Genomic DNA, 24,975 nt, shown 5'->3' with positions numbered 1-24,975 from the left:
ATTGCCGAATAGTCTAACAAATATCGAATAATCTAGTAACATCTAGAACGCTCGAGGAGTACAACGCCATCTATTGTCATATAGCGTAAATACATCGAAGGTACTCGACTTGTGAGAAATGTTCTCGACGATTCTAGGGATGTCGTATCGACTATAAAAGCGTTGCAAAGATGGCACGCAATCAGTCAGTAATCGGAACTACTCGAAGCAAAACAGCGAATGGATCACCGGAAGCGAAGCGGAAGAAGCGAATTGAAATTTTTAAAGTGTTCTATGTGTGTTCTAAGTGCAGTAAATACAGTTTTTAATTGTAAATCAGTAGAATTTTATTTATTTTGAACCCCACCGCGCAACAGTATTAAGTTACAAGGAACGAACAAACAAAAACAATAACAAAAAAAAATGCACAAAATTTATCGATCGATAAAATCACAAGCGATCACAAAGAAATCGATTAAAATTTGAATTGAAACGTTGGTTGTTAACTAGTTGTTTAAATGTAGTTTTGTTATTATTTATAATATATTATTTATAATTATTTACTATTTACTCTGCACTACCTTTGGTTGACTGGTAGAGAATGCCTTAGGCATTAAGTCCGCCAATGTAAATTTTACATGAAGTGTAATAAATAAATAAATAAATAATGTATTTCTAATTCTAGCTCAAGAGAATAGTTTTGGAATTCAGGATTGTAAATGTGAGTATTTTACGTAGTCTGAAACTCTTTGACAAGCAATAAACGTCCAGACTGTACTGGACCCATTCCAACACAAGTAGGAGGCGAACTTAAATGATTACAAATACCGATTCTTAGCGGATTGATTCGGTAACATAGAATAACTTGAACTTTTTTATTGCCAATAAACGGATACAGTGTAACATTACTTAATTCTGTTATTAGCAGGGTACCTATTGTTTTTAAAGAATTTCTCAATTCTGACAAATAAATTCCGCGAATACAAAGAATTGTGGAACTGTCGAAGCCCAAGAAGAAAAAAATCCAATAATGTAACAGAATGGAATTTAAATTTCTTTTATTCTTTCGTCACAGTAGCAAAATTGTTTGAAATCATTGTAATTAATTAGTTTCAAGAGAAACATGTATTTCAAAATTTAATCTATGTATGTTGGTTTCCTAGTGCCACTTATTTGATACAACTTATCGCTTAGAACAATTAGCTTGTAACAGATTGTATCAATTTTTTCTTTAAAATATTCATAATCTTCTGAGAAGAAACAGATGCATTTTAAACCTACTTAACGCTGTTATTGTGTTCATGATTACTTTCGACACAGTACAATCTTAGATTATTTTTTTCGACTCCTAAGAGTAAAGAAGTCTACAATTAATTAATTTTACAAAAAGGTTAAAAAAAAATTATTCAATATTTATCAATCAATTGACCACGGCTGTTCTATCCACTATTAGAAGCAAAAAAGCTCATAAAAACCGATGTCTATGACTTAAGCTTTCTTAAGATGAATCTTTTCAGTTAGATGATATGGCATCAGTGTTACGCTTTTACAGCTTATAATCACTGTTCTGCTTGTTTTTGCAAGAGGTAACCACGCGTTTCTGTCTGGAAATAAGTCACTATTCTAATGTAACTCAAACCGAAGAACGCAATACGATCCCGCACGGTTAGATACAATCCCACCTATTTATAACTCTAAGAAACAATGTGACATTGAACAGAACAACTTCTATGCAATGCAATTAAGATTTCGACTGTATCTCAAAATGGATCTTGCGTTACGATATCTTTTGGATCTAGCAACCGATTAATAGCAGAGAGGTTAGTGGGGTCGTCAATATCATCTTCTTCTTCTTGTTGCCCCTATCCCACATTACATGAGGTTGGCGCAGCATGTCCTATTATCAAGGTGCACAGAGATTTGGCATGAATTTTACGACCGGCTACTTGTCTGACGTCAACCCTCCATAGGTTATTTCTACAATGGCATATTCATTTCAGCATGCCATAGGCTTTTCTGTTTCTTCTTTTAATGTTTCTTTTACCACATCCGTTTTTACTTTCATGATTAGCATTCTAGATTAGATCTACAAAAAACAAAAGAGATTTATGTCTCAAGATAGATGGCGGCTGGGCCCCAATGTTATCCGGTAATCGCCGAACATCAGTTGGGAAGTAATCCTGACTACACCTACGAGCTAGAAATCTTGATATAATTCAAATATAACACCTCAATATTTCATTCCGGTGCTGTCGACGATAGAATGCGCACCGCTCTTATGGTAAGTGGATGCCACCGCCCACGTTCATCGCCAATTCCCAGCTGCATAACATTCGTACAGTCCATGGTAAACAAACGAAGATTCAAAAGCGCTTGTGAAAGTTTTATTATTATTTTTGAATCGTTACATATCTGCTGGCATTTGAAACACAACTTTACGAAATTTGCTTTGAATACCGAAGCAAAAGATATTTTTTTTTGAAATTTATTGTTAAAATAACAGTTTGGTGAAAATTTGTGTTTTATTTAGTACTCATATTTTTTACTTTACAAATAAACGAACGGGCTCAGACTATTTAAATAGAATTGGCTATGTGCTTTATGAAGCTTTTTAACTTTACATACACAAGCTAACTTACGTTACGACCTACCCGATATTGAGTGGTTATCGGGGTCATAACTAGAATGCCGAAAAAAAACTCACTCCCACACACAAGATGTAGTTTACTGAATGTTCACAAAATACTCAATGACGGAAGTATTTTAATAAATTATAAGCTTTTGTGTACTGAGTCAGACGTAGAATGCAAATACCTGCTAGCCCTTAACTAAATTATATCGGCTATCCCCAATCACGCGAAGAGAAAACCTTCACACATTACAACTTGTGCTCAACTAAAAACTAAAATACGAACGGCAAAGTGTATGTGAAAAACTAATTAGCTTTTGAATAAACGTATGCATTCGCATTCTAGTACTATCACTATAATCACAATATCAGCGTGCAGGCAGTATCACGCTGACAGCGGCGTCGGTCGGACGCGGCCGGTTGCTTTGTCGAATACGAATTTATAGTTGCGCGATCGTGAAGTGAAAATATAAACAGGTGAGTAGTGCACTTAAAGTTTTATTTTACCTTCCTTGAATATAAAATGAGTTTAAACGAGATTGGAACATCAAAATTATTAGAACCAGTAAACCAAAAATGCAATTACCGCAATTATTACATTTTAATGACAGGCAAACGAGTACGGCCCAACTGGTGGTAAGTTGTTACCCTTGCTCATGGTCATTAGGTAATTTTAGGGCTTACTTAAAAATTGTTATTTAAAAAGCTTTTAATTTTGTTTTAATTACATCCATAGGACATTTGGAGATTACTTAATTCTGAAGTAAACATTAGAAGAGGCAGAATTGAGTTACGAAAAATAATAATTATTCCCTCAAACACATGCGTGCATCCTACACACTAATTGGTCTTGTGAATGGTCACCATAACTCATGCAGTCTGCAATTCTAATAGTAGAGGCAAGCCGATGCTGCCACTAAGGACTTCTTTCAAATCACGTTGATGTTAAAACGTCACGTTCAAATCTTTCAAGTCACGTTTCAAATTAAGACGGACATACCACATCGGTCTAAACAACGAATGTATGTATACCCTAAACAATTTTTTTTACTAATTCTCTAACCTCATAAAAATATATAGTGTTTCTTTTGGATTGCGAGCATATAAAGAAAATCTTTTCAAAAATATTATGAATTGTGCTTTACGTAAATCACCCTTATTAGATACAGAGAACTTCAAGCTAAGGTCTTTATTTTGAAGTCGTAAGTATACATTTCAGCTTTAATGTGAGTTCCCTTCATTCGCTCTTTAGTAAAATTATGATTAAAACTACTATTTAAAATTTTTGAAGTTTGAAAATATCATCGAATCTGTGACGCCCGAAATCTCAGAATACAGTATTGATGTGTACAGTATGGATTTATAAAGCACTCAAACATCTGAGCTCCAATGTTTATTCATATTTATGTAAAAGCAACCTTCGGTAACAAAAGTTAATGTCGTTTTCCCATTTAATTTATGAAGTGGGTCGCGATTTTTATACTTAGCACCAGGTGGGCCGTTCGCATCGCCAATAAAAACACTAATATCTTCGATGGTAGCTTTTTTCGGGTAGAATTTCAAATTAATCACTAAAAAGTTCTGTATATCGTTCATGATTCACTGTTATCATATATTTTACATAAACTAGTGGTCCCCCGGTAGTTGAAATTCGACTATAATTAATTAAAATTATAAGTTTGTACACTATTATGATTCTATACTTACAGATTTTGCCAAGACTACCTAGTAGTCTACACTTTAGACAAATATAAATAAAAACAAACATTATTTAATCTATTCTCAATTTGACCACAGACTATTAGCAATAAGAAAAGTTTGACGGTAAACAAATAGTATGCATGCGTGTGTGTGTCAAATACATGGTAGTGTGTGTTATGTTTTTTTTTATTGGTTTAATGTAATTTCTATGCTTAATTTAAAAAAATATTAACCTTCTGCACTCCTTCTCTATGTTCTCTATAAGTGTGGGAAATTTCATACTCCTTTGTCCGCGCAATTTTCGTAAAAAGGGGTACAAAGTTTTTCATTATTATTTTACATAAATTAAATGAAGCATAGACGAAGAATTGAGAAAGCAGTCAAATTACAACAAAGATTAGGCATCTGCATGTTCGCCTCATTTAGAAGCACTCTCGAAAATGATTGCGGAAACATTTACGGATAAACTTCCTCGATTAAAGTAAATCAGAAATTCTCTAATTTCGTTTAATGGTTCACTAAACTTATTTGGGAACCGTTAAATTCTTTTTTAATTAGTCTGTGGAACTTGTCCCACAGTTATATAAAAAATCCAAGTTTTGGGCGTTAACTTGAAAGGGAAGAGGAGAGTTAATGGTGATACGAATTTATATTGGCTTTTAATTTCGCTAGGATTATTTAACAAACCTACATAAATATTACCTAGTTTATTTTCGACAATTATAAAGCTTGATTTATTAAATAATTACTGAAGCCCGGCAATAATAATCTATCTCTAATCGTCCGAAAAATTTCCCATAGGTTTTCCAAAAATATTTCATAAATATCGCTAATTAAACATTTTTTAATAACTATGTTAGCAATTGTGAATAAGTATTAAGAAATTATTTTTATAAATACATACATATAAATTATGTATACTCGTAATATAACTCAAAGCTCAAACTAACCTATTTATAGGAAACACTAAAAATAATTAGCCACTCAATTCACAACAAACCCTTATTATAAATTAAGCCACTGCCAAAACGTTATTGTCATATGAAACAAACTTTATCTTAACTTGTAATAAATGTCGTTTAAAACAAAGTTGCTTGTTTCCACAACAGACATATAAGCCACTTTATTTACTTTTATTTCTCTTATTTGCAAAAGCAAACGGAGCTGAAAAATTAGTTGAGTTAAATACGTTCATAAAAGGATATATTATTTTTTTGCGTACCTCTTGAATAAAGTATTTCAGTGGATTTTCTACATAGTACATAAAGAAATAGGGGACGTCTTCCAGTTCGCGAGGTCAATTATTTTGTTAATTAAGTTAGGCTGATATGTTCGTTCCTCAAGTCATAAATAATATAATATTTCAAATAAATAAAATATTCATCTGCAAATTACTTAATGCATTAATTGCTACACTTATTCTATATTACATATATGCAGATTTTAAAGATGAAAGCATAAATATAAATAATTTCTACGAAACGTGTAGGAGTGACCATTGTGAAAAGTGCATTGACGCCGTTTCTTAGATTTAAAATGATTGTGGGTGATGTCGACTAGGTAAGTACGTACCTTTTACGTTGCAACAATTTTATATTCATTTTCATTAAATCTCGACGCTTCAAAGAAAATGCCCCTTAATATCCTTGATAAATACGAATTAATATTTTTATCATTTACTATTATTCTCGCAAATTTATTTTTAGCTCTGTTTACTTAAATTATCGAATTCTTCCGTTTCTATATTGTTAGTTGTATTTCAGATATGTATTTGTCACCTTCGTCACTGATTTGGAAAAAAACTATTATAGTTTAATACTAGTGGTAAGGACCTCTTGTGAGTCCGCACGGGTACCACCACCCTGTCTATTTCTGCCGTGAAACAGTAATGCGTTTCGGTTTGTAGGGTGGGGCAGCCGTTGTAACAATACTGAGACCTTAGAACTCATATCTCAAGGTAAGCGGCAGTATTTACGTTGTAGATGCCTATGGGCTTCGGTAACCACTTAACACCAGATGGGCTGTGAACTCGTCCACCTATCTATGCAATAAATAAATAAAAAATATAAAAAAAACTTGAACGCATACCGACAATACTATTATAACTTGGGTCAACATCAAATGTCATATGACAGAATTGTATTTGTTAATAAAAAAGAGAAATAGGAACACGGTCCGGGCCTATTTGATCTACTTACGATAGTTTGTTGTAGTGTTGTAGTTCACCTTCACTTTGTTTTGTCTATGAACTCCTAAGCCTCACGGGATATATTTAAATTTTGACATCCCAGTCATTTGCCATAGAGACGTTAAAAAATATCGATATTACTGTCGAATTTTGATGATCTCGATTTTTCAAATTGAACATTCCGATTCGTTTTAATCGATACTAATTTATCAACAAAAAAATGTTCGTGACATTCAAGAGTTTTTTTTTTTTAAATTAAATATTATCGAGACCGTATAGTTACTGGAGTTTTGCAAAAACAAATCGATTCGTTCCTTTACTTCTGATGTCAAGTAATAATTTCTGTAACGTACAACCTAAATGGTACCATTTTTGGTGTACGCCAAGACGTTTTCCTGCTACTCAATCACTCGCTAATGTATGTATTGGTGTTGCGTGTCATTTGCGTAAACGTGGTAGACATTTAATTGAAAAGCGAAGATAAATAATAATTTACCTACCGCTATTTATATGTATAATATTAATACGTGAAGCAAAAACTTTGTATCCCTTTTTACGAAAATTGCGCGGACGGAGGAGTATGAAATTTCCCACACTTATAGAGAATATAGAGAAGGAGTGCACAACGCTAATTTTTTTTTTAAATAATGCATAAATGATACATTAAATCAATAAAGAAAACATTACACTCACTGCCATGTATTTGACACACACACGTATGTATATAAATTATATATACGTTTTGTTTATTGTCAAACTTTAGTTAATGCTTAAAGTCTGTGGTCAAATTGAAAATAAGTTAATATTGTTTATCTTTAATATTATTTGTCTATAGTGTAGTCTAGGCGAAATCTGTGATTAGTATAATAGTGTTTGACAATATAACCATAATAATGTTCAAACTTATAATTTCAATTAATTACAGTCGAATCTTGACTACTGACATCTTGACTACTTCGGTAGGCAGCGGCTTGGCTCTGCCCTTGGCATTGCTGTAGTCCATGGGCGACGGTAACCACCCACCATCAGGTGGGCCGTATGCTCGTCTGGCTACAAAGGCAATAAAAAAAAAATACTGCGGGGCCACTAGTATGCATAAAAACGTCAATTTGTTGCACTTATACCGCTTTGATGGTACTATGAACTTTTGACGAACTGTTAACAACAGCTGCACCGATTTTCAAGTAAATAGGATAAACCTTAAGCGAAAGCAAAACCAATATGCAGTCTATCTATTACACATATATGCTTATAGCCTAATAGGTAAGACGTCAAGTATATTTTTAATCAAGTCTTGGATTTCGACGATAAAACAATATCGGATGATGAAATGGAACTCGCAAGACTACACCCGCGTTCATACCGCCATTTCTAACACTCAATAACTATTCATGCATTTCGTTTTACACAGCCGATATTCCAATACTGGTATCCTATAAGTATCACCATTGCGATGTGTTAAGTATGCGCTAACACCAACCGAGATTTAGGTTTAGTGGTCCACGTACATAGATTAAAAAAAATCTGTTGTCTGTAAAGTCGGTGTAATGACAACGTCATAAAAAAATACGCCTCAGAGCGAGGTAACGCCGCATGAGTCATGTTTTTTCGTGCGTGCAGCCGGCTCCATCGAATTATAAGACGTTGTCACGTCAAAATCAACTGTGAACGTTATTTATCATTAATATTTTAGTACACAAATAAACTTTGTTCACAAAAACATAATAAATAATCTAAGATTCGGATTAATTTTAATATTAAGTAAATTTTATGGAAATGTGGCGACGCTATTCACGTCGCGATGTCCTTGAGCTACGTACCCGCCGCGATCGGACCGCAGTTTCTTTCCATCTAAGCAAAAGGAAAAATCTAGACATTTTCTAGACAACCTTATAGGCAATCGTATGCACGAACAAACAGCCTACCTGACGGTAAGTCGTTGACGTCACTCGTGGGCTGCGCACTACTTAATTACTTTGATTTCCTTTACTTGAATAGTAGGTACATAATACGGCCTTGATAGTTTAATCATACTTGCTCATTATTTTGGCATTCTTGTTGAGCGATGCACCGGTGTTCGAATCCCAGGTGGATACCAATTTTTCTAATGAAATACATACTCAACAAATGTTCACAATTGACTTCCGCGGTGAAGGAATAACATCGTGTAATAAAAATCAAACCCGCAAAATTATTATTTGAGTATTTACTGGCGGTAGAACCTTTTCTGAGTCCGCGTGGGTAGGTACCACCACCCTGCCTACTTCTACCGTGAAGCAGTAATGTGTTTCGGTTTGAAGAGTGGAGCAGCCGTTGTAACTATACTGAGATCTTAGAACTTATATCTCAAGGTGGGTGGCGCATTTACGTTGCATTACGCTATGGGCTTCAGTATCCATTTAACACCAGGTGGGCTGTGAGCTCGTCCATTGAAGCAATAATAAAGGCTATCTGAGGCGTTCTTACTAAACTGAGTTTTTTGTTTACCTTATTTCGTAATCCTGTATTCTAATATTTTTAAATATATTGAAAGCGCGAAAACGTTGTTTGGATTTTCATTTTGCTTCTACTGTGTAAAAATCGATAGTCCACCAAACGCACGTTTGTTATTTTACACCCTGTATATTATTGTTCGCTCCAGCGTTCTATATCACTAGCGTTTACCGTAAAATTGGATGCATGAAGAGTTCCAATTAACAACTAATTCCGCTTAGAAGAGAGAGAAGCTGCGTTTGTGGATAACTTTGAGAAGTCGCTGAGGAAATATAAACGACCCAACTTGTTAAGTGCAGGTAGATTGTCTGCAATTTTACTGAATAAAGTTAATTGTGCTGTAAAATAATCATACTATTTGCTTACCTAAAATGAAGGCAAAACGACTTTACCTAAAATAATATTTTCTGCCGTGAAGCAGTAATGCGTTTCGGTTTGAAGGGTGGGGCAGCCGTTGTAACTATACTTGAGACCTTAGAACTTATATCTCAAGGTGGGTGGCGCATTTACGTTGCAGATGTCTATGGGCTCCAGTAACCACTTAACACCAGGTGGGCTGTGAGCTCGTCCACCCATCTAAGCAATAAAAAAAAACTTACTCGATCAAAGACGTTTTGAAACGTTTAACAAACAATGTATTTAGGGACTTAGATATAAATACATAAATAGTGAGATAATTGCAAATAATGTATATAAACGGACGTTTTTCAAATTTCGAATGGAAAACTACAGTTAATTAGTTCATATAGTCATAGTTATGAGCTTATTTTTTGTGCTGTTACATTGTAACATTACACTACGTAAATAATACAGTAATGTTCTGTTAAAATTCGAATTAAATTATTATTATGTTAAAACAAAAAATAGGAAGTCATAAGGTCGAAAATACAAGTTTACCTGTAATGAATTAAGATTACAAATTCAAAATTCAAAGCTACGTATTATTCTCTCTACGGCACTATGAAGGTTATTAATTTATTGTATTAATTTGAATTTCCTGAACACTTTCTGTAGGAAGAAATGGAAGAGTTTAAAAAAAATATTTATGTATACTATACTACTATTATTATCACGATGTAACATTCATGTGTAGATAAAAAGGTGGTACTTCCTATAAACAAAATAATTGAAACTCTAACTTTGTGCTTCAAAAGGTAAAGTACCTACCAATATTTAAATTTCAAAAAATAATGAAATAAAACTAATATCAAATTTCTACCTACCCACATATGACACGTAATTGAAACTTAATATTATCTACTTCTATTAAATCGTTTACTCTAACTCCTACTTCAAAGGTGAAGTCTTTATTAAAGTAAACAACATTAAAAGTTCAATTTTACAGCCTCTAAGACGAGCGAAGAGATTACTCCTACACTATATTCTTTTGTATTATGAAGAAAATTTTATCATCACAATAGTCGTAAGACGTATTGAAAGTTTATAGACAGAAACTTGTATTCCGCTTTGAATTCTGCTTTGTGTTCGACTCTAAAAACAGAGCTCTTAGACAAAGCAAAACAATATTTTACTAGAGTTCGTGTAGGTTTTTGGAAAATGCAGCACTCTCTTGTATCAATATTTCAAATAATACCAATTTATTAAATAATATGAACAAGAGATCTATTCGAGCAGGATGATAAAAACCCGATACTAGGGGAACGCTTGTCGCTTGTTTAAATAATGAAGAGGACGCTTTAGTAACGTGAAGTTTCTCTCTCCGACACTAGTTGGTTGCTTCACGGGACCGAATGAAAATAAAGAATCGCCACTCGATATTACTGCTGTTTGTATTGACACATCGATATTTCATCTGTTCCCCTTGAATTTAATGTTTAAATTCGATGCACGTATTCGAAAACTATGTGTGACTCATTTTTTTTTTTATGCAACCAGTCACTTGTCTTAGGAAGCAAGACTCATTGGTAAGTTTTGATAAAAAAAAAATTAAACTGTATTTATTGTTTAAAGAGGAAATTTATTCAGTGTATTAGTAATAAAATATCTGCGTGATTTTCGCTATCGACAACTAAGCATCGTATCAAAAAAAAAAAAAAAAAAAAAAAAAAAAAAAAAAAAAAAAAAAAAAAAAAAAAAAAAAAAAAAAAAAAAAAAAAAAAAAAAAACCACAATCTCATATATTATGTATCAGCTCCCTGATAGTACATAAAATATGCATTCATAATATCGACGTATATATGAAAGAGCATTCATTTATTAACATTACAGTTAATTGTAAAAACCGAACAGAACTTTGTATTTTATTTAAACTTTTTCCGATATCGGTATTCAGAACTGACAATTATATCGGTAGACAATCCAACAATTTGCGTTCTGATGCAAAATGCGTACGAACAAACGTTCAGAGGTCAACGACTTTTATATGCCAAACGTGGTAATTAATTATCCAAATACACTATGTTTATTCTAAGCATGCCTTTTAGTTTATTTCCTGCTAGATAACTTTTGACTGGATAACCGTAAATTATTTCTGTAAACTTCAAAATAACAATTAGCACATTAAGACTGACGTCATCGTAACTTAAAGAATAAGACATACCATCAAATATTAACGGTATGATTTTAATAGAAGTATTAATGTACACAATTCCTATAACTTTAAGGTACTTTGAAAGCGATCGGTATAAGCTGTGTTCTAAGCACGAGAAGACCATCCATTATTGCCGCATTGTGCGTGTGATGCTTCATGAAACAAATTACAGTTTGTAGGGAATTTATTTTGCGTGTTCATAATTTAGAATTCCTGACGTTTCACACATCCCCGTAGTAGAAGCTTAGTATTATTTTAAATAAAACACAAATTAACTTTTTTTTAAATATGTTAAGTCGTCGTGGCCTAAAGGATAAGACGCCTAGTGCATTCGGTGGTAAATTTTTGTAAAGCCCCTGTGCTCCATTAACCAAACTACAACAGGTCCGCGTGTTCTTGTTTCCACAATTAGAATGAAAAATGTGATTATGACAATAAATAAATAAAGTGAAATCGAAGAAAAGCCTGACTGACGATATTTGTCTTCTGAAGAACATTTCAATACTAAAGGTTCACAAATAAAAAAGATGACCCTTTTCATTATGAAACTTACGTTTAATATCCCGATGACGTCTTTCTAAGCTCTCATTAACGTGTTTGTACTACATTTGAGTAAATCGTTCTATCTGCCCCACTTTCGCATAATATCGTCCTCATGCATTCCTATGAGGGAAATGTTTAAACAGAGATCTCCATCTGATTAATATCTCATTCGTTGCTGCACATATTTAATAAATGACCACACGGCGGGATAAATTAAAATTGAATTGACTTTCAGCCTAGTGTATTTGTTGAAAAGTGTTTTACTTTATTTATTCCTTAAGAACTTTATTTTTATTATTTTACTTTATTTATATAGAAATTATAATGATATAAAAAAAAACAATAGCAGTTTTATTTTTATTTTTCCGATGTATATAATATTTTAGTGGTTGTAGGGCGTCTTGTGAGCCCGCGCGGGTAGGAATCACCATCCTTTCTTTTGTATGAGGGGTGGAGACTTATACGACGACCCTGACGGGGACATCTCTAATCCAAGTGGGCCCCGGACAGGGGTCTTTCCCGGCTCTCTGAAAAAGTAGCGTAAGTTTCGGCTTTATACTTTATTCCTGATCGGAACGAACGGTTTATGCTCGATATTCGTAGCACGCAATTTTGCTAGCAACATGTGTATTTGTTAATGGACGAATATGAAAATGAATTTTCGCGTCACGTATCGTTATTGCGATCGCCACTATAAACCCGAAAATACTATCAGTTTGAATGTTGATTCGACTACACAATATTTCTTCTGCACAAGCATAAAAGTCAACTGTCACATAGGCAATAAGTCGTTTCTCCCGAATGCTATTTCTAATCCTCGTTCTAAAGTCACCAAACATTTGTCTGACGGAATTTTATTACCGTACAAGTGCTCACGTCACCTCAAAATTAATTACTCGATGTAATAACAAAAATAGAACGCTTTCAACTTCGATGAACACGACTTTAGCGCACCAAGTAGCTTCGTTGACACTGTCATCCAATTTTCAAAACATTCTTTGTTTGAAAAACGAATGAACTGTTTTTTTATAATACCAGCTTGAACGATAAAAGCATATTAGTGTTGCCACGCGCTATACCAACGTAACATCCTGTTCAATTCTAAGCAAAGTATTCATTCTTAAAAGAGAACTCGGGTGCCGATAAATCTAAAGGAAAGGTCTTTAAAAAATCTATTACAGTCTCTTCACTCAGACGACTTGGAAGAGAATATCAATGGGCTGAAAACTGAAACTCAAACGACTCGAATACCAACATCTAAATATAAACAGGTCGAGACAAAACTATTAAGTACCATTTTCTCCTTTGTTTGTGAATGGAGTTTCTTAATTGTTCAGAAAGCATTGATGAGCTTAGTGCTGTCGACATTATTATTTCTGGAAAAACTTTTATTTATTTTCATCAATTGTCTAATAACTAAACAAAAAAGAGAACGAAATGCATAAAATCTTAAAATGTCTGCGATTGTGGTCATATCATCGTCGTCATCTCAGCGATTGTGGTCAAATTTTGTAATTCATTCATGCGATGACTTCCAACGAGTAAAAAGTCTAAATCGATAAATTCGATTTCCGCTATAGCCGCTATGTGTGTTTTATTTTTGATTTATTACCAATTTTGTTTGCTGGGTACGTGAAAACGGTGTTAAAATATTCAAAATTTCATTATTTTAGATGGTTTGTAAATAATATTTAATTTAGAAAACAAAACAGAGGGACGTGATACCGGTAGATACATATCTCGTATGATATGAAGGCATTTTTAATATGCTTTTATTAGCTTCAGACGTATGTGTGTTAGTATGTAATGGAATCTTTGAACATGATTTTGATCCACTTCAAAACTTAATTTGGCAAACTTATTAAGGACCGATGAAAATTCAATATTTAAAAAAAATTGGAATAATTGAAATTCAAGTAAAAAATAGAAAATAAATTTTAATAAATTTTGTGCTTTTCAGGATATTATCAAAATAACCCTTCTACTGATATCTGTTCATAAAATATTTATAGCTACTGATACCATGCACCCCTTTTTTTACAATAAAATAATTTTCTTACACTATTTTTGATTCAAATTTATTAAAATTTATTTTCTATTTTTTAGTTGGTTTTTCTATAAAAGCGTATTTTTTTAGTTTTTTTAAACTTTTGTTTATTCCTATATCTTTCAGTGCGGAAAGACGGGCGTAGATTTTCGCACCCGGATCGCGTATCGTTGGAATAGCCCTTTAAAAGACCCAGGATTGGGTAGGGAAAAAATAATTAAACACAGCCCGTATCCCTTCTTAACACTCTATGGGATGTACAGCATAATCTGCGATACTCGTGATTTTCTCATTTGAATCTTCTACTCACCCATTTGAAGTATGGTCGAGTCTATTATTTAATAAACGAAGCTCGAGGGCCTTGATAAGGCTTGACGAGGGTTATTGGCTGATAAAAATTGGAATCAACGGCTTGACATACTTTACTCATATGCTAGTAATGTTTTTTAATCTTTTAGATAGTTTTATATTCAGAACGGCGAACCTTTGCGGCAGTTTTTGTCAGGCAGTGGAAGTCTGTGGGATGAAATAAAAATTATTTCAGAAAACCTGTACTCATCTACACCGTAATCTATACTTTTAAAACTATTAAACAGAATAACTAAAAAATATAGGCGTATGATTATGTGATACCTACCAGTCCTCTTGAGCTCTAGAATGATTCCATCCATGGTGTTTCCCGAGCGCTACTTATTCTTGGAACGAGGCTTTTTTGGCACTACAGGCAATCTTGTATTAAGGGATGTTCACAAGGGATGCTCACCTCTACCTTGTCGAAGGCACAAAAAAAGTATCATCTCTCAGCACTCTCATTTTTTATGCAATGCTATTCGCACAATTTACCTTTAAATGAGGGTGAAACATCATATTGAAATGATTAAGTACCATCGGCACAAAGCACCGAGAGCCTACGCTTCTGTCTATTTTCATGGCGAAACAATAATTACTTCCCGTTTATATTTTAATTCGTATTTTATCTTCTTCTATACCTAATGAATTGCTGTTCGTTAGTCTCGCTAAAACTCGAGAGCAGCTAAACCGATTTGGCTAATTTTGGTCTTGAATTTGTGGAGAAGGTTTAAAAGGTAGATAATTAAGAAAATGCTCGGAATGAAATAAAAATTACGATTTTGTTTTTCCTTTAATGTCCCCCCTGTCAGACGGATTCCTTTTGTTTGTTTTAAGTTTATTTTATAAATACAAAAGTTTAGGTCTTTTATTTATCGATTGAGGCACTGCGAAGCCTGCCGGGTCAGCTACCTATGTAGTTACCTATAAAAAAGCGATAATGTAATCAAAACTCAACGCAATGTACAGTACGAAATTCAACTTAGTCTTATTGATAAATTTTCTAATTTCGTGTTGTTTTTTAATCTGTTTCATTTTATTATTTCCGACGTTTCGATAGGTTTCATATTCTCGGACGACTGATGGTCATTTGTGGGGTGGACTTTCGTAAAAGTAGTTCTAATTATTATTCCAAACAATCTTAATGGAACTGCAGCATAGGTATCTTTCCCTAACTCAAAAGTTCCCTGTAAATAAGAATTATAAATAAATAAATATTGTATTTCAATAATATGTTTGGAGTAATGTGAAATGACACATTTATATCTGAATTGCGAAAGAGAAGGCGAACCTGAAATACGTTTAGTAATTATGAATAGAATACCATTCGCGCGCTTCGTGCTGCGGCATTAATAGGCCGATGGAATTAAACTTTGTTGTACAATATCATTCTGTGCAGACTTGTAGCGGAATAATTCTTGAAATCGGAACGTTTTGCATTCGATTTCCGGAAAAAAATTGATCAATTCTAATTATACTGTAGACAAGCTATTTAATTTTGGTAGTCATTCATTTTTCGCCGACCCCACGACAAAAGCAAGGAAATAGTAAAATTGAGTTATTTATTTATTTATTTATTTACATAAGTACTGCCACATCACAAACATCTAACATTGAAAATAAATTTAAACTATTTAATTTATGGCCTGATGCATGTGACAATAGTTACCAGCGATAATTTTTTTTTCAAGATCTATTAATATATTGCTAATTACGATATATGATTATCATATATTATATTGACTAATGTTTACATGTCCGTTATTCTAATTTCGTACGTTGTTGAATTGAAACTTTGTACATCTGTTGGCGTTTACTTTGTACATCAAACCACGCGATCCAAAATGGTTTCATCAGTCCGAAACGATATTAATTCACCAAGTCTAAATCATCTTGCTGATTTAATCATAATTCAGGTTAGGAAATCTTTATGATAAATTAACAGATCAAATATCAAACTAAAGGCAAAGGCATACATACGGCTACAGTCTGGGTACTGTAACAATATTCCTAATATTCTGCCGACGTCGTCAGCGACTCTATCCAACCTCACCTGTTTTGCTAATTCGTAAGTTCTTAAGAACTTGTGTTAGTGCGTCTTCCAAGTGAGTGAATACCAGTATCCGACAAATTCCTGCCGAGAAGTACCCATGTCTTCCAGTTAGAAGACTAGGACAGCCAAGTTCAAGGGTAATTTAATGATTTGCAACTAGTGTAGGAAATCCATATTCAGCAATACGTAACTGCCGCTAACCTCAAAGTTGTGGTCAGTTCCGTAACTATAATTTACTATAGTACCACGCATAGTACACACGGAATTTAGTTTGGGGCCAGAAGACTTTGTGTGATTTGTCGCCGATTATATTTATTTAAATGTTACTTCACGGAACGGTAGCCAAGACAGTTCTACCAACACAAACATAATACAAATAAACAAAAAAAAGTTTAAAGCATCTTTGAATAAACTCTATATTTATGTTGACAAATAATCGACAAAAACAATTTAAACAAATCATAAAATAAATAAAACTCACAATCTGTTGAAGCAATAACATTCTGAAATCTACAGCACTACGAGTGAACTTTAAGAAGAAAATTATTCCATTTCATCGAACCATTTGAAAGTTGTAAGAAAACTGCTCATTCTTATTCATTTGATTGGGCTAATAAAGGGTGACTTGACTAGTAAATTGTACCTTAGTTTCTTTTAAATGAAGTTCAATTGAAGCTCAAATAAATATAAACAAAAGTACACAGTTGGTAGGGTATACTGTAAGTCCGCACGGGTAGGTACTACTCGCTCTTTGTTTCTGCCGCGAATCCATCGTACGCTTGGGTTTGAAGTCTAAGAAGAACCATAGGACAACCGCTCTACAATACAATTCAGACGTCAACCTCATGTCTCAGGGTGAGTGGTGTCATTCATGTAGTGATGTTTATAGGCTCCGATAACTAACTCACATTAGGAGGGCCGTGAGACCGTTAGATAAAATAAAAATACAAACATAATCTAATTTTATAAAAATGATCGAAGGCGAGTTTAAATTTGATAAAAAAATAAAGTCCGATGGTTAATGCAGTAACTGCAATGAATCATTGCACTCACCAAGTAATTGGTATACTTTTCCACTAGCGGAAATAAAAAGTTCTATTAAAATTAGAAAACATTTAGTACACATTCAAACAAATTAAAAATAGAGTTATACTGCAAGACATTTATTTCTATGCAAATTTTCTAAATATTTATATTTAAGCGCCATATGTAATGATGATAAAATAATTTCATTACGGTAATTAGTATTAAAATATTTTGTATCTTTACAAAATTACCGTAAAGACTAAATTCGTACTAGCGTATGTAATTTGGTTGTATTCGATATTATAAGCACCAAATAAATTTTCTGCAACGGTTCTTGTTCTGATTCTAGTCGTTTGGGCATGTCAATTGAATGGTCTCGTTTAAAGTTCGACCCCATTGGCTGGTTATATTGCATGATAAAATGTGAGATTAGTTCTTTATGAACCGGTAAAATTAATAACTAAAATGTATAACAATTTTTTTTTTATCATACTACATACTCATAGTCAGTTAATTTTTATGAACCGGTAAAATTAGTAACTAAAATAGGATAACATATTTTTTTTATTATACTCATAGTCAGTTAATAACTAGCCAAAGTTTTATTTATTTATTTAAATTAAATGACGAATAATGAATGAAAACGGATGAGTATACAGCACACTCCATGCATACACATTATTATTTACGATCATAAAGCACGACGTCTTTTAGTTAGATCTTAATATAAATTAGAGTAACACTAACATATCATATTATAATCAGCAATAGTGTATCTAATAGAAAAACTAAAAATGTTATCAAAAGGGTATATTTCTATTTGAAAAATATTTCAAACTGTCAAAAGATTTTCTGAAGTGTTCAGAATCAGATGTTCAATTTAAGAAATCCGCTCTTCATTGTAAACATTCTGAGTGAACTAAATTCGGTAAAGCTGAGATTCTGAACTATCTTGAAATATTCGAACGGTTTAATACCGATAAACGAATAGGGATTAACTTGGTTCCTTATAAAAAAGTCCCCCTCAAGTCGAGAATTCGCTTTCGAGACGATTAATTCTATTTTTGTCTCACAGATAATTATCCATTTTCTAAATCAGCTAATGATAAAGTGCTTAGAGGGTTTCCGAACAAAAAGTTCTAATTATTTATTTTTAACACCTTTAGTAACAATTCTTACAAATGGATATGAAGCTTTAATGCTACGAAAACATTTTGAGTTATTTCAACGACATAACAGAGTAACCTTCATTTCTAAAATATATCTGTGAGCGAAGTTAACTAATATATGTGTATTATCTATGAGCGAAGTGTCTCCTTTGACTGCATGAATTCTGCGTTTAAAACTGAAAAAGGGTTATATATTTCAGTGAGTAAGTTTTGGTTTCAATAGATAAAAAAAACAGTCCGCGAAAAGTTGCCTGAGGACGTGGTTAAAATTGGACGAAAGGGGCTTTATTTTTTCCTCCGCCAGATACGAGGAAGGCTCAAAAAACACGACAGACGTCTTGTTCAATTCGTAACAGACATGTGTTTTTTGTATATTCTTGTTTACACAAGCGATGTTTTTCGGCTGAATATTCTCCGTCAGGATAAACAGATATTCATAAATCAGTATTAAATTAATTAAATCAAAATCTAATATTTTGTGGAATGCTTGATTCATATTCTTGTTTGTTCGATTGCGTCGAATTAATCAAACTATTATAATGTAATTTGGTCTTATTAAAATAGTGAAAATAGGGTGAACTTTTTGAAAAAAAAGCTTTGAGAATGGAAAACTTTCGCATTAAAGTAGTTTAATAAAGTTGCCGGAAATTTTGGTATTATCTTTTAAAATGAATTCAAGAATTAACGTGACGATAGTCTGATAGAAATATTTCCTCACTTAAGAAGTAACATAAGAAGTGGTTCAAATATTCTAAATATAAAATGGTTCGTATCGTAATATAACGTAAAACGAGTTGTCTATAGATAGAAATTTGCCGGCAATTGTCCACGAGAAATTTGTGACTAAAATAGGGAGATAAATTTTCTTGTACCGACCTTGAACTTGGGTCGTTGACAGTAATGAGTCGTGTATACTTGTAACGATTGACGCAATTCTAACATCGCAAATGAAGCTATGAGTAGACTTCATCGCCGACAATTTATACGAGTATATAGAGTAATATGAATATAATTACGGTTGTTGTATTAGAAATGATTTCAATTTAGTGTGACAGATTGTAGATGAGCACAAGATGTTATGAGTTCTAACGTTCGTACTTCAGAATAAGCCCAATATTGTACATTGAATTGGTTTGTGTTATTTATTATGCCACGTAGCCCACGTGGTGTTAAGTGGTTACTGAACCCATAGACATCTACGACTTAAATGGGCCACTCACCTTGAGATATAAGTTCTAAGGTCTTAAGTATAGTTACAGCGGCTGCCCCACCCTTCAAACCGAAACGCATTACTGCTTCACGGCAGAAATAGGCAGGGTGGTGGTACCTACCCGCACAGACTCACGAGAGGTCCTACCACCAGTAACAGTAATGGTTGCATTTAAATTTCCTGCTCCCATCCGAGCGTTTAATAATAAGTGTAGATTATTCAGGTAAAAGACAAAGATGGCGACGCAAATTAATTTATAAAAAAAAAAAAATGGAAATTAGACGACGACAGACTAGAATGATATGAAAATCGCCTTAGAACCAGTCGCTTAATCGAATTAAAGTTGTAGTAGTTAAACGACTGTGCTTTTAGTAGGTAAAATAAAATAAAAAATCTTGTAGCATTTGCTTTGGATGAAATAAAGAGTGCAGTATATTTGATGTAGGCGAGGATGAGGTAGAAGATGTCTTAAAAAAAATTAAAATATTATACTAAAGTAAAGAATATTGCTTGGTTTCCATATTAAGAAAGAATAGAATCGGAAATAGGGGCATGTAATAATTAGATCGAAAGGACGTTGCTCCTTCGAGTTTGCGACTAATTTTCTGTAGTCATTAGTGCTCGAGGAAATGGTTATGGTGCTACACAAACCGCAGTTCCTTTGTACACATGCTGCTAAGAGCGATGCTTGTACGATGAGAGGTTTTTTGTTTGAATCTCGGTGGTCCTTTCATTTGGCCACAAATTTTACATTCTGGCCATATGTAACCTGATGACGTGACTACTCTACTGTATTTTAAATAAAATACAATATGGATTTTATTTTCTTTTTAATATATTTCCACTATAATTTCCTCATCATCCGTTCATTATAATTAGGCTCTTTAATAATTAACCTGACACTTATCTTTACCTGATTTTTTTTATATGATTATCATATCTTACCTCATCTTTATAATCTTAGACCTACCGTTGCCTCGTAAAATATAAGTTTAATATAATTGATACGTTTTTTGATGATTCCACCTAGCGTCATAGCCAACATTAAAAACATCTTATTAGAGTCCGAAACTGTAATCAATTAATATTGTACTGCAGGTTAGTACATTTTTTTTTAACAATGGGGAGTAAACTACCCGCCTTAGCAATAATCAGAGTTAAGCGGCATTAATCCGCTTACGACCTTTGTGACAAAAGATTAAGGAGTCAATTTCCTTAGTTCAAGAGTTATTCTACTCTTTTATTAGTTAAAAGTCCGTTATTAGCGGGAACGTATGATAGCTTCGCCGCACAAATAAATATGAGGGTAATATGCAAACGTACATAAAATCCATTAAAACTCCATTTAACGGCCGTCTGGTGTAGTGGTAAGTGACATGGTCACTACACAAGGGGGTCGCGGGTTCGAATCCCGCCAAGGGAAGATATTTGTATGATAAATATAAATGTCTTTTCCAGGGTTATGGATGTATATTAAATATTTATATGTGTATAATAAAAATCTTACATTTATATCCGTTATCTGGTACTTGTAACACAAGTTCTTTACGAACTTATCACGGGACCAGTTAACGTGGCGTGATTGTTAGTAAATATTTATTTATATATTTACACAACTTCAGATCTGCTTAACAATATTAAAACTTTTTTTGAAATAACACGAAATAAGGTTTTGTAAATTTAGTACGGAGTGAATTTTCCGATTTCTGGAATTGATTAAGCGTAAATATTTGATGAATCGGTTAACCAAACGACCATTCGTTATCGTTATTCATTCACGGAACGTGGTTTAAGATCGTCTGTTTAAGGTACGAAGTATTTCAGGGCGTTTTAAATGTTTCTTTGAGTCTAATTTTTGCTGAACATTTTCTCTTCATTTTGTAACCCAATGTATGAAATTGATTTATGTGTATTATAACAGAAGCATCTAATTTATTACTTTACACTTATTAATCTTTATAATTGAACAACAAATAAATGATGCTTTAATTATAAAGATTATATTATATTCAATTATAATTATACGTTACTCAATTTTACTTACAAAAACACCCAATACTCCTTAACGCTTTAAAATAGTTGAAAACAATGGCAATTCAAACGGTAAAGAATGATCCGTAAATATGTAAATAGACAGGAGGAAACTAAGCAAATTGGACCAAAAAAAAATAATATAAAAAGCTAAAAATTGTAGTCGGCGGTCTATTTGCTTATACCTATTATGAAATTGATAAATTAAAAAGCACAAAACAAATTTAAAATAAAGTATACTTATAGGATTTAGGTAACTAAAAAAAGAAAACAGAATCTTGTTTTCAGTATTCCAAGTTCAACAAATAAAATATTAAGATAAATCACAGAGCAATGTCTCAGTGAAAAACAACTCATTTTCTGAATAATAAATGGACATCACTCGAAAACCGCCTGCAAGTTGAATAACAATGATTTCATTGTCATTAAGCACTTGTTTACATTTCGTTGAACGTATGATTGAATATCACATTCATTTTTTGAACTGTCAAAGAAATAATTTCATATCGAAATATCACTTTCAAGTTGGCTCATTCGATCTTCCCTAAGCAAATACAACAATATTTAAAAAATGATGCAATCGTACGTTTCTGTATTATGAAATGTTGTATTGTGGTACACTTCATACATTTTTATACGTATATAACAATAGGAAATTTATAAATATTTTCCATCTATAATATTAACGAGCTATGATATTAATATATATAATTTTTGGGAAAGATCAGTAATTTTTTTTCAAAATATCAAGATTTACAGCACATATAATATAAAGAATCTTATTATAATTTTGGAGTCAAATTCCGATTCATAGGTAAATACTAGTACAATTAACGGGTCAAGGAATTTAGCCCATTACAAATATTAATTTTTGGGAAAGATCAGTAATTTTTTTTCAAAATATCAAGATTTACAGCACATGTTATATAAAGAATCTTGTTATAATTTTGGAGTCAAATATCGATTCATAGGTAAATACTAGTATAATGAACGGGCCAAGAAATTTAGCCCATTACAAATATTTTTCAATGTAAAAAATATATATAAACTTGAGCGCTCGGATACCCCACCGATTTCCGACAGGAATTATTCAGGCGTGTAGTACTGACTTGAAGGCCTAGCTCACTACATAATATATACACACATTAATCATTAAGAGAGCAGCGAGTTTATTTGCTTATTTTATAACAAAATAGTACTATCATTTGAGAACTTGTAGAATATCACAGATTATTCAAAACAAAAAATAAGACATTTACATGTGATAAACTTTTATTTTTTAATCAAAAGTCCACAGCCAAAGTCACCATGAGACAATCGAATGGTACCGAAAGAGAACTGATGAGATTGAAATTCAATTATTTTCGTAAGACAACAATACGTATCACTCATCTAATTACTGACTGAATAGGCAACAGATTGAAGATGTCTGAAAACTTTGGTGTCTTCGTAATATATTTTTTTTATAAATTTTAAAGTCCGAGACAGACTTTAGCTTCGCAATTTTGTTTAATTTAATCTTTTTCGATCTCATTATTTTGAGATGAAAATTAAATTGAGACGATTGTTCGAAACTTTATAGTAATGTTGTTACAAACGTATTTTCGTTCGAGCTTTTGTCTCCGAGACAATTCTCACAAAGTTTGTCCGTGATCTTCTAATTTCATTTAACGTTTTATTTTTTTGTCAATTGAAACAATATTGTTACGAAACCGTCTTTAAATCTTTGCAAATCATTTCATGGTTTTTAATTTGTTGTATTAAAATAAGCTGTTTTAAAAAATTAGAATTGTGTAAACATAAGCAAAAACACATTCATTCCGTAAAGATTTACTAGCATTATTTTCTTAAATCTCTCTATTTACATAACAGTTAACAAATTGATGAATAATTCATGGGAGCTTGAGGAATGTTATCCTCGTAATTTCTATTCGATTTTCCCTAAATTAAGCCTGAAAGTAAGAGATTACTTCTCGTTCGAATGGATATCAAAGAGAAACGTTATCTTTAGGAAGTTGCTTTAAAGAGCTGTGGCTCAATTTTCTCAAGGCGCAATACTTGCTTATGAACGTTGCAAGTGCCATTATCGTGCCACGCGTGTCTGTCTACAAAGTTGCACTCCATTTTTGCAATACCAAGCAAGCTTTATACAATTTAAAAATTCTAAACATGGCTGCTCCATTTGATTAGATTTTTTGTTTTTGTTTCAGATAACGACGTTGCAGAATTATCGAATATTTTAAGAAGAAACATGTAATCAGAAATTCGCAGTATTAAACATGAAACCCACAGTTCACGATGACAATGACGTTGCGCCGGTCTGACAGTTTACCTTCACGACTCAGAGTGGCACCTGTCACAGCTCATTCTGAACCTCCAGTGGAAAACTTTCCAGAATCTAAAACTGTATCGGATTTCAACGTTCCTCTCGATCGTGAAGAAATTATAGCTACTTGGAAATCCTTGCATTCAGACGTCAAGAACATAAAAAATGGACACTCCAAGAAAAGCGACCCTACGAACCGTGAAACGGACAAAGAATCCATTACGCTCAATTTCATTCCTACCCTCAAATGCAACAATAAAGAAACGCGAAAGAAAATCACCTATGATAATCGAACAACCGAGATCAACTCACAGGAGGCAGACCGTTGCTTGTCGTTTCCTCTGGACAGAGGCCAGCCCAAAGGAATCGATCGTGGAGCTAATTCTATACGGAGACGCACTCTGCTGCAAAGACTTTTATCTTGGCGTACGCCCGAGTGTGATTGTCAAGAACGCTACAAACCGAAGTATCGTCCCGCATACAGACTTCGCCCCGAAGACTTATTGTGCACATGTGGTGCTAGTGTTAATCGCATTAATCCACCGGACAAGAACAATAAGTTTAGTGAACGAGGTCGATCCAAGAGTGTAGGATATGAGGCTTCACGTGAAGTAGCGCAGTTCCGTCGGTTAGTGTTGTGTGTTATTTTTAGTGACGTGGCAATTCCTTTCTGTGAAATCG

At 33.1% G+C, this 24,975-nt stretch overlaps 1 protein-coding gene across 1 annotated transcript in view; it reads left to right on the top strand.

The window, feature by feature from the left end:
- Window positions 1–2,965: 2,965 nt before the first annotated feature.
- LOC114245610 (uncharacterized) overlaps window positions 2,966–24,975 on the top strand; it is a 141,256-nt gene continuing 119,246 nt past the window's right edge. The window contains exons 1-2 of the mRNA XM_028177842.2: window positions 2,966–3,085; window positions 24,179–24,922. Of these exons, the coding sequence (XP_028033643.2) occupies window positions 24,267–24,922 (656 nt within the window). The 5' untranslated portion in view covers window positions 2,966–3,085; window positions 24,179–24,266. The remainder of the gene's footprint in view (window positions 3,086–24,178; window positions 24,923–24,975) is intronic.

Source organism: Bombyx mandarina, chromosome 23, assembly GCF_030267445.1.
Source record: "Bombyx mandarina strain Sakado chromosome 23, ASM3026744v2".
Lineage (NCBI taxonomy): Eukaryota > Metazoa > Arthropoda > Insecta > Lepidoptera > Bombycidae > Bombyx > Bombyx mandarina.
This window is presented reverse-complemented; position numbering and strand designations above follow the sequence as displayed.